This window comes from Aotus nancymaae, unplaced genomic scaffold, assembly GCF_030222135.1.
Source record: "Aotus nancymaae isolate 86718 unplaced genomic scaffold, 86718_ANA_hifiasm-v0.15.2.pri h1tg000003l, whole genome shotgun sequence".
In the NCBI taxonomy this organism is placed as follows: domain Eukaryota; kingdom Metazoa; phylum Chordata; class Mammalia; order Primates; family Aotidae; genus Aotus; species Aotus nancymaae.
This window is the reverse complement of record NW_026988414.1, coordinates 36839104-36853224: the sequence shown is the minus strand read 5'-3', so window position 1 is coordinate 36853224 and position 14121 is coordinate 36839104. Positions and strand designations below refer to the sequence as shown.

At 52.9% G+C, this 14121-nt stretch overlaps 2 protein-coding genes across 4 annotated transcripts; both read left to right on the top strand.

Annotated features, from left to right (window-relative positions):
• The first annotated feature begins 903 nt into the window (after window positions 1-903).
• HRCT1 (histidine rich carboxyl terminus 1) lies at window positions 904-1820 on the top strand. Its single transcript, XM_012463190.3, has one exon. The coding sequence runs from the start codon at window positions 1010-1012 to the stop codon at window positions 1346-1348; it is 339 nt and encodes a 112-aa protein (XP_012318613.3). The 5' UTR covers window positions 904-1009; the 3' UTR covers window positions 1349-1820.
• A 505-nt stretch (window positions 1821-2325) lies between these two features.
• On the top strand, window positions 2326-6244 carry SPAAR (small regulatory polypeptide of amino acid response). 3 transcript variants are annotated; one of them, XR_002478692.1, is made up of 2 exons: window positions 2326-2544; window positions 3017-3488. XR_002478692.1 is itself a non-coding variant. In XM_021671498.2 (2 exons), the coding sequence occupies exon 2, from the start codon at window positions 5034-5036 to the stop codon at window positions 5304-5306; it is 273 nt and encodes a 90-aa protein (XP_021527173.1). In that variant the 5' UTR covers window positions 2326-2544; window positions 4788-5033; the 3' UTR covers window positions 5307-6244. The 3 variants fall into 3 exon arrangements, 2 of the variants coding, with proteins under 2 accessions (XP_021527173.1, XP_021527172.1); XM_021671498.2 differs by lacking the exon at window positions 3017-3488 and adding an exon at window positions 4788-6244; XM_021671497.2 differs by lacking the exons at window positions 2326-2544; window positions 3017-3488 and adding exons at window positions 3562-4227; window positions 4788-6244.
• The last annotated feature ends 7877 nt before the right edge of the window (window positions 6245-14121 follow it).

Genomic DNA, 14121 nt, shown 5'->3' with positions numbered 1-14121 from the left:
GATTCGAGCCAAGGGGGTGGGCTTGGAGGGAGAGTCAGTGACTGCTCAGATCCTGCTGCTCTGTAAATGCTCCAGTAGGTAGGAATGGCATTCACCATCGCTGGGCAGGGAAGGTGTGACAGAGCAAGGAGCACACCATTATGGCCAGTTGAGACTGTTGAACTGGGAACCAGGAGGCCGGGCCTGTGCCTACCCTCTCTGAGCTCAGTGGCCTCCTTCCTGCCTCCCAGCCACCTTGCGAGGACACCCTGACCCTCCTGCCTCCCAGGACAGGCCGGATGGAGGACCTCCCTGGATGGTAAAATCTGCCTGTGGCACCTCCCTGAGCTTCTCAAGCCCACTGAGCTTGGGATGGTTCATCTGACAGAGCCTGACTCAGCCCCAGAGAGCTCTACAGGTCACAGGACCGGGAACCCCGGACTCTCAGATGACAATGTCTCCCGAGTCCTGGAGTCCACTGCAATGATATCAATGGCAAACGCCTGACGGGAGCTGATGTTGCTGTTTATACATCTCATCTCCTTTAGTCCTCAGCACACCCTACGGGGAAGGAACTGTTACCAGCCGTTTTACAGAAGAGGAAACAGGATGGAGAGGTCAAGTAACCTGTGCACAGTCTCAGAGCTAGTGAGTTGTGTGGCTCCAAAGCCCGTGTGCTTCATCTCTGTTCCTCAGTCTCTACGAGAGGAGACGGAAGCCCGAAGAGAAAAAGTCACTGAGCCAGGTGGTTTCTTTCCTCTAGACTCAGGGCTCCTCCCTCAACCAGATCCAGCCTGACAGCTCCTGTGTCTCCACCCAGCCTCCCTGCCAGGCCTCCCCAGAGTTCACAGCGGCCTGGCCTCGCCCTTGGACAACAGTTACAGTCCAAACAGACTGCGCCCACATTCCCTGGCTGCTCTCCAGCCCGCAACTGGAGACAACAAAGTTTAGTGACAGAGAGGGCTGAGCGGAGTCTGCTGAAGGGGAGAAAGGAGTGAGAAGTGCTGGGTAGGGGCTGTCTGGCTCCCAGATGCTGGACCTCCTGGGGAGCACGACCCTCACGGGATGGATCACAGGCGTTGCTGTGGCGGTCCTGCTGCTGCTGCTGCTTCTGGCCACCTGCCTTTTCCATGGACGGCAGGACTGTGACGTGGAGAGGAACCGTCCAGCTGCAAGGGGAAACCGAGTCCGCTGGGCCCAACCTTGGCTTTTCCGGCGCCGGGGCCACCTGGGCCATCACCATCACCATCATCCCGGCCACGTGTCTCACGTATCAACTGTGGGCTTCCACCACCACCACCACCACCCCCGCCATGCTCCTCACCACCTCCATCACCACCACCACCACCACCCCCGCCACGCTCGCTGAGGCTGCCGCCGTGGGTTCCTGTGGACAGCAGCTGTCCCTGCCTGCCATCCGTTCCCAGGACAAGTGGACCCCATGTTTCCATGGGGAAGGATGCATCTCTGGGGTGAAGGAGGGGAACGATGGCCCGGGGCCTGCCTGGGCTGCATTTGCATGCTATGCCCCACGGTACTATGGCAGCAGAGAATGGAGGAACACTGGGGCCTGCTACGCTGAAGGGTTTGGGGAGTGGAGAGGAAGAGTGCCTCTTTTGTGACTGTGACTCCCAGTGAGCCCCAGAAGTGACAAGGGTGTCTTGGCAAAGTCAGGACACAAGTGGATGTGAAGTGCCCATCTTGACCTCCTCATCAGGCCGCTGCAGACCTCTGGGAGAGGCCCTGAGAATGTCCTTTTGGTTTGGAGAAGACAGTACGAGGTTGCACAGTCAATTCATCGGTGCTTTAGTCCAGGAAAATAAAAACCACAAAGAAACTTTTGTGAAGAGGCTCTTGATTGCAGCATAGCAGGTGGGAGGGAGGGAGCTGCCCGGCCTTCAACCTCATTGCCCTGGGACCTCGATGGGAAGTGTGTGTCTGGAGCAGGCGGCTTCTGTCTGGGTCTTAGGGGCTGGTTGTGGAGTGGGAAGAATTGGGTGGGCTCTGTCTGAGCTCTGAGGGAGGATTCGGGGTTTGCACAAAGCCCTGCCCACAGAAGGTCTTGTGTGCACCAGCAGGGCTTTGGCCTTCTGTGGAACAGTCCAGGGCCTTGGGGACAGGAAGGTTGGAGCCGCTGTGAGGCTGGCTCCCCAGGGCTCTGCCCCTGTAATCTTTCCAGCCCACATCCAGGGCGGACTGAGCTCTGGAACTTGAGGAAGCCCCACCCACAAGCTGTCTTGAATTCAGTTTCCTTGGTAACTGGGTCAAGGTTTCTTCTCCAGGCCTTGCATCTCCAGCCATGCTGCCCCAGCTGGTGCCTGTGCATGGTGGGAGGACTGGGAGGGAGCAAGTGGAGTTCTTTAGGTGCCGAGGTGCAGGGTGTTGGATGGCCTTGGGAGAATGCTGGAGTCTCAGTTTCCTCTTCTCTACAATGGGGCGGGTAACAGAGATGCCCCTTGCTGAAGCCTGGAGGCTCGTTGGAATATGCTCTATGAAAGCTGGTGGTATCCACAGTGAGGAAGGAAGTCTGGCTCTGAGACCATCAGCCTGTGCCTGTGAGCTGAGGTGGGAAGTGGGGCCAGGCGAGGCGGTGGGGAGGGACTGGAGAGCAAGCCAGAGAGTCAGGGGCCTGGTGACTCACCGGAACAGAATGTCCTCTTTCCTTTCTATTTCCCAGTGGATTCTCTGTGAGGGTTGGAGGAGGAGGGAGTGGGGGAGGCAAATTCACACTGATTTCTCCTGCCCTGGGTTTCTGGGTTGGGAAGGTGGACCCTAGGCGGTCATGCAGTGTTTGATTTTCTCTGCAGTGTCCTTCAAATCCACCCCCTGTAACCCAGGACCTCTCCATCCCCCACCTGGATTCCTGCCAAAACTCCTCCTTCTGTTCCCTCCAGCCCTGCCCCTTTTCCAAGCATCTCCATGCTGATTTCACAGATGAATCAAAGAAGGGGAAGAGGTTCCCCTAAAGCTCAGAAACAGGAAAGGAAGCCTATGCAGGGCAGGAAAGAACCTGCTGAGCGATCGGTCTTTATTTCAGTTTAAAAATGCGGAACCACTCAGGCACTCTGCAGGCGGCCTACAGCTGCGTGTACCCGCGAAGAACAGCTGATGAGAAGTCAAAGGAACAAATGTTCAAGCTTGACACACAGTCCCCTGGCGCCCTCTATCACCCCAATTAAGGAGGCGATGTTGGTAACTCAACCTGAAACACAGGCCCCTAGATCATCCCATCATCTCCTTCCCTCTGCTTCTGGTCGTCTCAGTTATAAAAATAATCCAAGGAATCTGCTTCCTGTCACAGCCCACAGCCTGCTGCATGTGGAGGAGGAGCTCAGGGCCCAGATGGTCCCATCATCTCAGAAAAGGGACAGATTGAGAATATGACAGGCCATGGTTTGCTCTGAAAACTTGCTCTCCCATTCTGTGCAAAGTGCCGGTTTCCTAATGCTGGTACTAAAGAAAGTTCCCTTAGGCCTTGGAGAAACTGAAAAGGATCCGGGCTGTGTGACCTTGGGCCGGCCCTCTGCCCTTTCTGGGACTCTGCACCCAGATCAGTAAAACGGCAGAATCAGATGACCTGTGGTCCCATGGTACCTGGAAAGGGCACTGAGCTAGGAGTGGAGGGAGGCTGGTCCCTCCTCAGCCACTGGCACTCCAGCTAACATGGCTAATTCAAAATGGGCTACAGGGAGGTCATTTAACCTCTATGACCGTAGGATCTTTATCTATAAAATGGAGGCTATATCGCTACACAGGGTTGCTGGGAAGGTTATGAGATCATGTCTGGTGAGGTCCCATGCCTGGAGTTACTGTTCTCACTACTCTGTTTCCCAGAATATGGACAAAGTGGGGCTAATAGCCCAGTCTCCTTTCTGGAAGTGGTGATGGTCTCCAGAGGTGTTGGGTGTGAAGGGGCTCTGATGTGGCAGACTAACTCAGTCACCTGGGCCTAGCTTATTCCCCTGACCTCCTGGCAGGGAGCAGGGTGGAAATGGCTTGGGGTGCGCACAGCTGGGCGGGATAACTGGGGTTGGACGGCTGCTGAGTGGGTCCTGGGCCCTCCTCACAATTGGAGGAAGGAATTCAGGAAGTGCTCTCAGCTGCTCAGACATCTCGGAGCCAAGTTCCAAGCAGGACAACGTGGAGGCTGCGGCACCCAGGGAGGAGTGCCATGGTCCCTGGGGCGGCCACCAGGCCAGGGGGCTGAAGTACTAGGTGCAGCCAGGGCTGGCCCTCGGGGAGCCCAGGGTAAGTCTTCGTAGTACGAGAGTGTGAGCAATGGGCTGAGTGGGCAGCAAAGAGGGCAGGCAAGGCCAGCACCCAAGAAGGCTTCTTCCGGGACCTCTGGGTAAGGAGCCCCACAGTCATAGACACGGCAGGGATTCCCGGGGAAGCATGTGATATTCTATCTAAACTGCACACTCCCAGTGCCAGGCAGAAAAGGAGGCCAAATGCAACCTGCCCCTTCCTCCAGCCCCCACTGAAGGCCCTGGCGCCTGGGGTGACCCGTGAGTGCCCCCTGCCTTGCCCAGAGCTGGTACATGCCTTCCTCCCTCCTTGTGTCCCTGCCCCCAGCACAGGGCCAGGGCCTGGGGAGGCAGCAGATAGGCCTATTGAAGCACTGGCCCAAGGTCCCTCCTGGGGAGGAGCCGGGCTCCTCCTGCATCCACAGTAGGGGGAGTATTTTGTCTTTGGCCTGAGTGTAACTTGCTCTTGAAATCCGTAGGCGTCACCGGAGGGCCAGGGCTGGCTAGGCTGTCTCTGTGCAGCGTCTTCTGACCCCTCCTCTCCTCCTCCTCTGTGTCTAGGGAGTCTGTTCTCACGTCTTCCAGGGCAATGCTTCTTCTAGAAGCTGACATGGAGCTGACCACAGCTCTTGGAGGCCTGGCCTGAGGCATAGAAAATAGAGATTATCTGAGATTTGAGCAGTGGGGTCACGTGGCAGTGCCCAGTGGCCTGGAGCAGGAGTGACCCAGGGACTCAGAGCAGCATCTTCTTAGGAGACGGAGGAAGAGCGCCGGGCCCCTGCCATCACCAAGAGCCTCCTGTTCTGGATGGGAACGAAGGCTTCGAGAGGACCTAAGGTTGCTCAGCAGGCCATGGAAACGGCAGTGATTGGGGTAGTGGCGGTACTGTTTGTGGTGACTGTGACCATTACCTGTGTCCTCTGCTGCTTCAGCTGCGACTCGAGGGCCCAGGATCTACAGGGGGGCCCTGGGAGCAGCTTCACGGTGGCCACGTTTCGCCAGGAGGCTTCTCTCTTCACGGGGCCTGGTCGCCATGCCCAGGCAGTGCCTAGTGCCCGGGACTTCTGGACCTTCATGTGAGGCCTGAGTCCCTAGGATTTGCTATACTGATGGGTCAGACTCACCTGCCCCTCAGCAAGCCTTCCCTGGCCTTCCACCCCTCCCAGGGCTGCCTTCCACTCCTTCCCCTCCTGTAACCTGTGAACTCCCCATCTCCTCTCCCACCCCAGCCTTCTGTGCCCTCCAGCCTGGGGGATCCTTGGTATTGGAACCCCTGAGCCCAGCTGGAGTCAACCCACTGGATGGGGCTTAGGACGGGTCTGAGGAGTGAGCGAACAGACACAGCGCTGGATTGCAAGGCCACCAGGTCGCTGAGCTACACCAGGAACTGAAATACCACTGGAATTTATTGTAGGCGGTGTGCCTATGACGCTGGTCTATTGCCACCTGAGGACACAGCACCCTCAAGTGGACATTTTTGGAAACTGCTTCTGACTTGCTCTCCTAATTGATTCATTTTGCACATTGCACAGAATCCAGCCTTGAGGCCTGCTCCCTGCCATTTGCCTGAAATCAGCCCTAAAATTCTGAAGAGCTGCTTCCTGGGAACAAATGATTTACTTTAGAACTGAAAATGTATATCCTTTTACAGGCCTTTCCAAATCTGATATGGAGAGAAAATAAGAGCCACAGAAAGCACAATATTTTATTGAAAGGAAAGCCAGAAATCTGATTTTTAAACACATTTTTAACATGTTTTGTATTGCTATATTCTAACAGGTCACTTCTGTTCTTAGAGAACATGACTTGCGTTACCCAGGAGTGACAGAAAAATCAGGAACTGAAAGATAATTCCAGACAAGTTAAAATGTTATGTTACATTCAGAGCATGTAACAAAGCTCTTGTTTTCATCACAAATAAGGACATATTCAGTTTTTATTAATAGAAAACCCATTCTCCCATGGCCATGGAATAAATGTCGTGCTGTATTTAAGGAGTTTGGTTTGAAAGCTGCAAAATCGCGAGCCTCCTGGCTCTTATGTCTGTATCCAGCCCTGAGTAGACGGCTCTCCCAGGACCTGTCTGTTGAGGGGGGCAGGATTGAGCTTTAGGGGGGCTCTGGCCTCTAAGGGTGTCCAGACAGGCTGCCCTTGCCATGTGGCTGCCACCGGAAGGGCCCTCAGAGAGAGTGGCTTGGAGCTGGAGAGGTATACCGGGAAGGCGCTAGAGGGATGGGGAAGAGCATGGTGGGTGGGGCTCAACTCAGGCCCCAGAGCTCCTGGGACCAAGTCCTGGACACTCCGAAGGCCAGTCCCCCATGCAGGGCCTTCACAGATGCACAGGGAAGGGACCTGGCATGTGGGGAGGCCCTGGAGACAGAGGGAAGAGAACTTTTGCGGGCTGTATTCTCTAAAAGCCAACACTGAGGCAAAGTTTGGGTGCAAGATATTTATCAGGGATCATCTCCTGCAAGGGGAAGTGTTGAGTCCAGCTCGGCCGTAGAGACCCCCACCCAGGCAGTGCTAAAGGAATTAAGAAGCAGACACCCAGATAGAACAGCAAAGTGAATGGGACTATCCAGAGGCCAAAAACCTTTTCCTCAGCCTTCCAATCCAAGAGCCTCAGGGGCTGACAGCATTCTGGACTAACGGCCTCGAGCAGACTCTGACCCACGTATTTAGTCTCTCTGAAACAGGTGATTATTATTAACAGCAGGTGTCCTGTGTTTTCTCATAGAACCAAGATAAACTAGGTAGGCAGCTGGTGCCTGCTCACCACTGATCGCAGACAAACCAGAAAGTATTCTCCACGAGGGAGCCACGGCGGCAGGGTCACATATTCCGTGCTTAGAGAATTGTTTTAACAGGTGTATGGTATAGGTATACTGTTGTGCTACTTTAGAGTGCCCCGAGCAGTTTTCCACTCGGTGGGGGGGCAGCTAGGTTTTCCTTGCCATGGTTCTTCTTAGCAAACAATGTATTTTATCATACGCTCAGCATTTGTCAGCAGGGAAGAAGGAAGAAGCAGGATTGGGTAGAGGAAAAAGTCAAACCTTGATACAGGCCCTTAATATCCGCACACCTTTGCTCCGTTTCTGAGTCCCTCTCCCCTCCCCCAGGGTCTAACCTTAGCCAGGGCAGCTCTCTGCAGGCCTTGAAGTCCTTCCTTTCTATTTGATTATTTTAATTTAATTTAATTTTAGGAGATGGGATCTCACTCTGCCACCCAGGCCGGAGTGTAGGTGTGATCATAGCTCACTGCAGCCTTGAATTCCAGGGCTCAGTCCATTCTCCCGCCTCAGCCTCATGAGTAGCTGGGACTATAAGTGCATGCCACCATGCTAGCTAATTTAAAAAAACCCTTTTCTTCTAGAGATGTGATTTCACTATGTTGCCAAATGTTGCCAAACCTGATCTCGAACTCTTCTGGCCTCAAGTGATCCTCCCACCTTGGCCTCCCAAAATGTTGGGATTACAGGTGTAAGCCATTGCATTTGGCTGAAGTCCTTCCTTGAAAGGGGACCTGGCAGCACATCTCCACAGGAACTCAGTAGGGTCCTGTTCTCGGAATAGCCTAGACTGGTCAGAGGTAGGTTCGTATGTCTAGACACAAAGAAAAACCTGGGTACAGGAGACCCGTGTGGGGAGAGATGGCTGAGCAGGATCCGAGAGGGGAGAAGAGTGGGCCTCAGCCTCCCTCGCCCCTCAGCCAGTCAGCTCTGCTCCAGCTCTGGCACCCTTCAGCGGGAGCCAGGCTGAGCACTCTGCTCTTGTACTGTGTAGTCACAGCGCTCACCAGGTCAGTCCGGGAGGGTCTGCAGCCTGGGATCACAGGGTTGTGAAAACAAAGTGCCAGTGGAGAGGGCGTGGGGAGGGAGCCTGGCCTCCCTCTGCAGGAGACAGGCTGTCTGGTGAGCCCCGCACGCTCTTCGTTTGTTCATTTGCCCATCTGCCCACCCATCCATCTACTCCTGGAGTAGATGCCACCTCACCCATGCATTCATTCACTTACTCATTCAGTAAACACTGGGCACTGACTGTGTATCCAGCCCTGCCAGGGAACGAGGGGGTTAATTGGACATTTGTACCTCGTGAACTCCTAGATAAGGCTGCAGATAACACACTCTAGGTGCTCACGGAAGGGAGTGGAGCTGGGAGGAGGAGGCCTTGTGAGTTGAACTTGGAGAAAAGAGGGGACTTTAGAAAGCAGAATTTGGGGGAGGTACTGTGGGCAGGGGGAGCAGCATGAATGGGGGTTCCAAGTGCATGTGGGGGAAGGGGGTCAGTGGCTCAGCTTGGCCAGGCACAAGGAAATGAGGCTGGACAAGAGCCAACTCCTGGGGAAACGCTTCTGGCCGCATCTGGTCCAGCATGTTTCTGATGCAGGGAGTAGAGAGGCAGGCTTGCTTGAGTCAGGCTGGCAGGCCCAGCCTCTGGAGACACATGCAGCGTGGCAACGTGCTGTCGCTGCAGGGAGGGTGGCTCCTGCATCAGGAGCTGGCGGGAAGGTCCTCCAAGGACGCTGGTGGGGCCAGGCCCACGTGGAGGTGGATCCGAGAAGCTGTCCCAGGAGAGCAGGAAGTTTGAAAAAAAAGAGCGTTGCCAAGTCCAGTACCCCAGAAGGGGCTGACAGAGAGGGGCCGAGGAGAAGCAACTGGAGAAGGGACGGGAAGGTGGGGAGCGTGGGGAGCAGAGAACTGGGGGAATGGGGTTGCCAGATTTGACAAATAAAAAGACAAGACATCCAGTTAAATTGGAATTTCGGACAGGCAACAAATACGTGTTAGTATGAATATGTCTCATACAACATTTGGGACATGCTTACACTAAAAATTCTTTGTCTATCTATCTGACATTCAAGTTTAACTGAGCACCCTGCATTTGATCTTGCAACCCTGTGGAAGTGGGAGGGGGAAGGGGTCCCAAGAGGGCTGGTCCACTGGGAGGGAGCACAGGGGGCTGGACAGGGGAGCCGAGATGAGGTCCAGCGCTTTGCAGCATGGTGGGTGATGGCGATGTTGGTGAGGACGCTTTGAGTGGAGGGAAGTGAGCAGCCCCCCACACACACTCACACCAGATGTGCATGTGGTGTGCATGTGGTGTGTGCATAAATTGCATGTGTGTAGTGAGTGTGTGTGGTGTGAGTGGATGTTATGGTGTGTTTTTGTGTGAGTGTATGTGGTGTGTAAGGTGTATGTGTGTAGTGTGTGTGGTGTGAGTGGATGTTGTGGTGTGTTTTTGTGTGAGTGTATGTGGTGTGTAAGGTGTATGTGTGTAGTGTGTGTTTTTGAATGTTTTGTGTTTTGTGTGAGTGTATGTGGTGTGTATATGTGGTATTAATGTGCATATGGTATATATGTGTAAGACATGTGTGTTGTATTTGTGTGGTGTGTTTGAGTATGATGTGTATGTGGTATGTGTAGTGTGTGTGTAAGCTATATGTGTGTAGTGAGTGCGTATGTTTTTGTATGCTGTGGTGTGTGTGTTTTTGTATGCTGTGGTGTGTGTGTATGCTGTGGTGTGTGTGTAAGCTGTATGTGCTAGTATGTGTGTGTTTTGTATGCTGTGGTGTGTGTGAGCTGCATGTAGTGTGTGTGTTTTTGTATGCTGTGGTGTGTGTGAGCTGCATGTGTGTAGTGTGTTTTTGTATGCTGTGGGGTGTGAGCTGTATGTAGTGTGTGTGTGTATGCTGTGGTATGTGTGTAAACTGTATGTGTAGTGTGTTTTTGTATGCTGTGTATGAACTGTATGTAGTGTGTGTGTTTCTGTATGCTGTGGTGTGTGTGAGCTGTATGTTTGTAGTGTTTTTGTATGCTGTGTGTTTGTATGCTGTGTGTGTGTGAGCTGTACGTGTGTGTGTGTGAGCTAGATGTGTGTACTGTGTTTTTGTATGCTGTGGTGTGTTTGTATGCTGTGTGTGTGTATGCTGTGGTATGTGTGAGCTGTATGTGTGTAGTATGTGTGTGTATGCTGTGGTATGTGTGAGCTGTATGTGTGTAGTATGTGTGTGTATGCTGTGGTGTGTGTGAGCTGTATGTGTGTTGTGTGTGTTTGCTGTGGCGTGTGTGAGCTGTATGTGTGTTGTGTATGTGTTTGCAAGCTGTGGTGTGTGTGAGCTGTATATGTGTTGTGTGTTGTATGCTGTGGTGTGTGAGCTGTATGTGTGTAGTGAGCGTGTGTGTGTTTTTGTATGCTGTGGTGTGTGTTGGTCCCAGGTGCTCCTGCCATTCTCCCCGTTATATGGGAAGCAGGAGGGGCCCAACAACAGGGCAGTGGAAGCCTCTCCCTGTGACCCCAAGGGCAGGAGGTGGGCTTGCAGGGACAAGACTGAGGCTGATGCCAACATGCAGCAAAACTGGGAGTGCTTATCTGGTGGCAATGAGGGAAGTGGCTGTGCAAGGTCACCCTGGAATCTGGGGCAGAGCCACACTTGAACTTAGGCTCCCAGCTTCCAAATCCAGTGTTCTCTCCATTCATTCTACTCCTATTGCTGGTTGCATTTACCAGACTCTTAGGACACGCCAGGCACATTGTGCTTCCTCTGTGTCCTCTCATGAGTGCACACAGCAACTCCATCACCACCATTTTATAGATGAGGGAACCGAGCCCCCACGAGGCACTTTGGGTGAATACCAAATCTGCAGAACAATGCTAAGTTTCATTTTCCTCCATAAGTGATATCTGCACCTAGCCAACTCTCAGGGACCCAGTTCATATCTTCAGGAGGACAGAAGCCAGGGGATGATCTGATTTGCCACAGGTTCACCTGAGCAAAAGGCATCTGCATCTTCCCCCTCCCCACAGAAGGAGTTTTACTCTTGCTGCCCAGGCTGGAGTGCAATGGCGTGATCTCAGCTCACTGCAACCTCTGCCTCCCAGGTTCAAGTGATTCTCCTGTCTCAGCCTCCTGAGTAGCTGGGATTACAGGTGCCCACCACTACACCCACCTAATTTTTGATATTTTTAGTAGAGATCAGGTTTCACCATGTTGGCCAGGCTGGTCTCGAACTTCTGACCTCAGGTGATCCTCCCACCTTGGCCTCCCAAAGTGTTGGGATTACAGGTGTGAGTCACTGTGCCCGGCCTTTTTTTTTTTTGAGATGGAGTTTTGCTCTGTCGCCTAGGCTGGAGTGCAATGGCACAATCTCAGCTCACTGCAAAAGCGATTCTCCTGCCTCAGCCTCCTGAGTAGCTGGGATTCAAGATGCACATGACTGCCTCTGGCTAATTTTTGTACTTTTGCAGAGATGGGGCTTCACCATGTTGACTAGGCTTGGTCTTGAACTCCCGGCCTCAAGTGATCCACTGGCCTCGGCCTCCCAAACTGCTGGAATTACAGGTGTGAGCCATGGCACCTAGCCCCATCTGCATCTTTGACTTGAAGAAGAAGCAGGTCTTTGCCCTCTGCAGTTCTAAAGGACAGTCCAGGAAGCCTCCCCCAGAGAGTAAACTTCTGTGGAGGACTGGAATTAAGGGTTAACAGACATCAGTTCTGACCCAGCTCACTTAAGGCCTTCCTAAGGCTTTGCACCTGCAGAGATACAGGCTGTGCCTCTCTGAGCAACAGGTCTTGCTTCCACTTCACCTCCTGGGACTTCTATCAGCTCCACGTGGGGCAAAGGGCAGGGAGAACCCTGCTCAGTTCTGTCTCAGCCCCACCGGGATGTGGAAAAGCTAATCTGAGCCCTGCCTCTGCCACTCACTTGCTGGGCCTCAGTTCCCCCGGCTGTACGGAGAAGATGAGAATCCCATCCTGGTTTCTCTAGAGGATATGTGAGAGTGCAGATACTGGGAACCCAGCTGTCAGGAGCAGGCAAGGGAAAGAGGCCCCCGTCCCTCCCCCCTCCAACCTTTGCCCTGCTCTTTCCACACATTCCTGGACCTGAAACCAGGGTGGTGTTTCTCGCTGGGACAGGCTGGATTCTGGAATCTAGGAGGCCTTGAAACAAGATGTTTTCTGGAACAGTACCTTCCTTAAAGGAAACCACTTGTTCCAGGGAATAGAAAAGGGTCATTGTACCTTGCCAGGTCCCTATTTCCCTGAGGACATGAAACTTGAAAAAGCAGACCCAGTTGGAGACAGAGACGTGCACCCCCTGCCCCATGCCTCCATCCAGCATATTCTTAATAGTGAAAAGTTAGAAACCACCTCAACACCAACAGGAGGGGGCTGGGCTGGCAAATTCCAGCGCAGCCACAGAATCAAACACTAGGCAGGCATAACAATGAGGTAAATGTAAACTCATTCGCCTGAAAGGGCATTTATCATGTACTGGTAAATTAAAAGGAAATTAGAGGACTATAAATGTGGCTGCACACTTAGACTCATAGGAGATGACGTGGAGAGCTGTATGCCAAGGTGTTGACAGACTGTTGTCTGGGTGGATGGATTGCTTGTGCATTTTATTATATATTTACTTGTTTGTTTGTTTGTTTGTTTTGAGATAGAGTTTCATCTTTTTGCCCAGGCTGGAGTGTAATAGTGCAATCTCGGCTCACTGCATCCTCCACCTCCCAGGTTCAAGTGATTCTCCTGCCTCAGCCTCCCAAGTAGCTGGGATTACAGGCATGTGCCACCACACCGGGCTAATTTTGTATTTTTAGTAGAGATGGGGTTTCTCCATGTTGGCCAGGCTGGTCTCAAACTCCTGACCTCTGGTGATCTGCCTGCCTCAGCTTCCCAAAGCGCTGGGATTACAGGCATGAGCCACCGCGCCTGGCCTGTTTGTGCATTTTAAATGTTTTCCCTTTATGTTTATCTGAAGTTCTCAAAATGATTTGCTCTTGAATAAGAAACAGCAAGAACCTTACAAAGGAACAAAAGTTATTTTAAAAATTAGAAGACAAACCAACTCCAATCTAAGATAGAGATACAAAAACACAGGCATGGACACAGATGGGGCAGACAAATTTCTCAGAATAGATACAGTGATACACACACACACACACACACACACACACACACACACACCTGCCTAATTCGCATGGCTGAGGTAGGCAAGTCTGGGGAGTTGCAGGGGGTGGGGGTTTGCCAAGTTTCCAGAAACGCTGGAGTCTGGGTGTTGGGGTGGCTGCTGGAGTTTCTGGGCAGGTTGGGTGGGCTAAGGAGAGTAGAGGGACCAGGCCTGTGGTGGCTCATAAAGGGTCCCTCTGTCCTTGTCATTCTGAGATGCAGGCACAGCCACAGCCCTGCCACTCCCTTGCTGGGCCTGTTTCCCTGGCTGTACGGAGAAGATGAGAATCGCATCCTGGCTTGTCTAGAGGATGTGTGAGAAGATGCCTAATTCACATGGCTGAGGTAGGCAAGTCTGGGGAGTTGCAGGGGGTGGGGGTTTGCCAAGTTTCCAGAAACGCTGGAGTCTGGGTGTTGAGGTGGCTGCTGGAGCTTCTGGGCAGGTTGGGTGGGATGGGACCTGGCCCGAGACAAGGGGTGGCTGCCTCCTATTTCAGGTGCCAGTCAACTGGCTCACCCTGTGTCCTTCATCCCCATTGTCACTGTCCTTGCGAAGACTTCACCATGTCATCCCCTCATGGGCCTCCCTGGCCTCCCCTCACCCCTACCCACCTGGCCGCCAGAGGGCTCTTTCTTGGACACACAACTAACTCCTTAGAGGGCTACTGGGCAGGCCTCAGTTCCCACCTTCAGACTTTGCTATCTGTGGTACACATAATAATGTTTCCTCAAAGATGTCCATGTCCTAATCCCTAGAAGCTGAGAAAATGTTGTGTTCACAAAGGGGAATTAAGATTGCAAATAAATCACAGTTGCTAATTAGTTGACCTTAAATAAGATTATCCCAGATTATCTGGGCAGGCCAAATGCAGTAAAAAAATGCCCCTTCACTGTGGAGGAGGAGGGCAGAGGAATCAGGGGTGATGCAAGAAAGACCAGAAG

What these genes read in the sequence shown, in the direction of transcription:
- HRCT1 (XM_012463190.3), top strand. Translation starts at nt 1,010, where the DNA reads ATGCTGGACCTCCTGGGGAGCACGACCCTCACGGGATGGATCACAGGC.
- SPAAR (XM_021671498.2), top strand. Translation starts at nt 5,034, where the DNA reads ATGGGAACGAAGGCTTCGAGAGGACCTAAGGTTGCTCAGCAGGCCATG.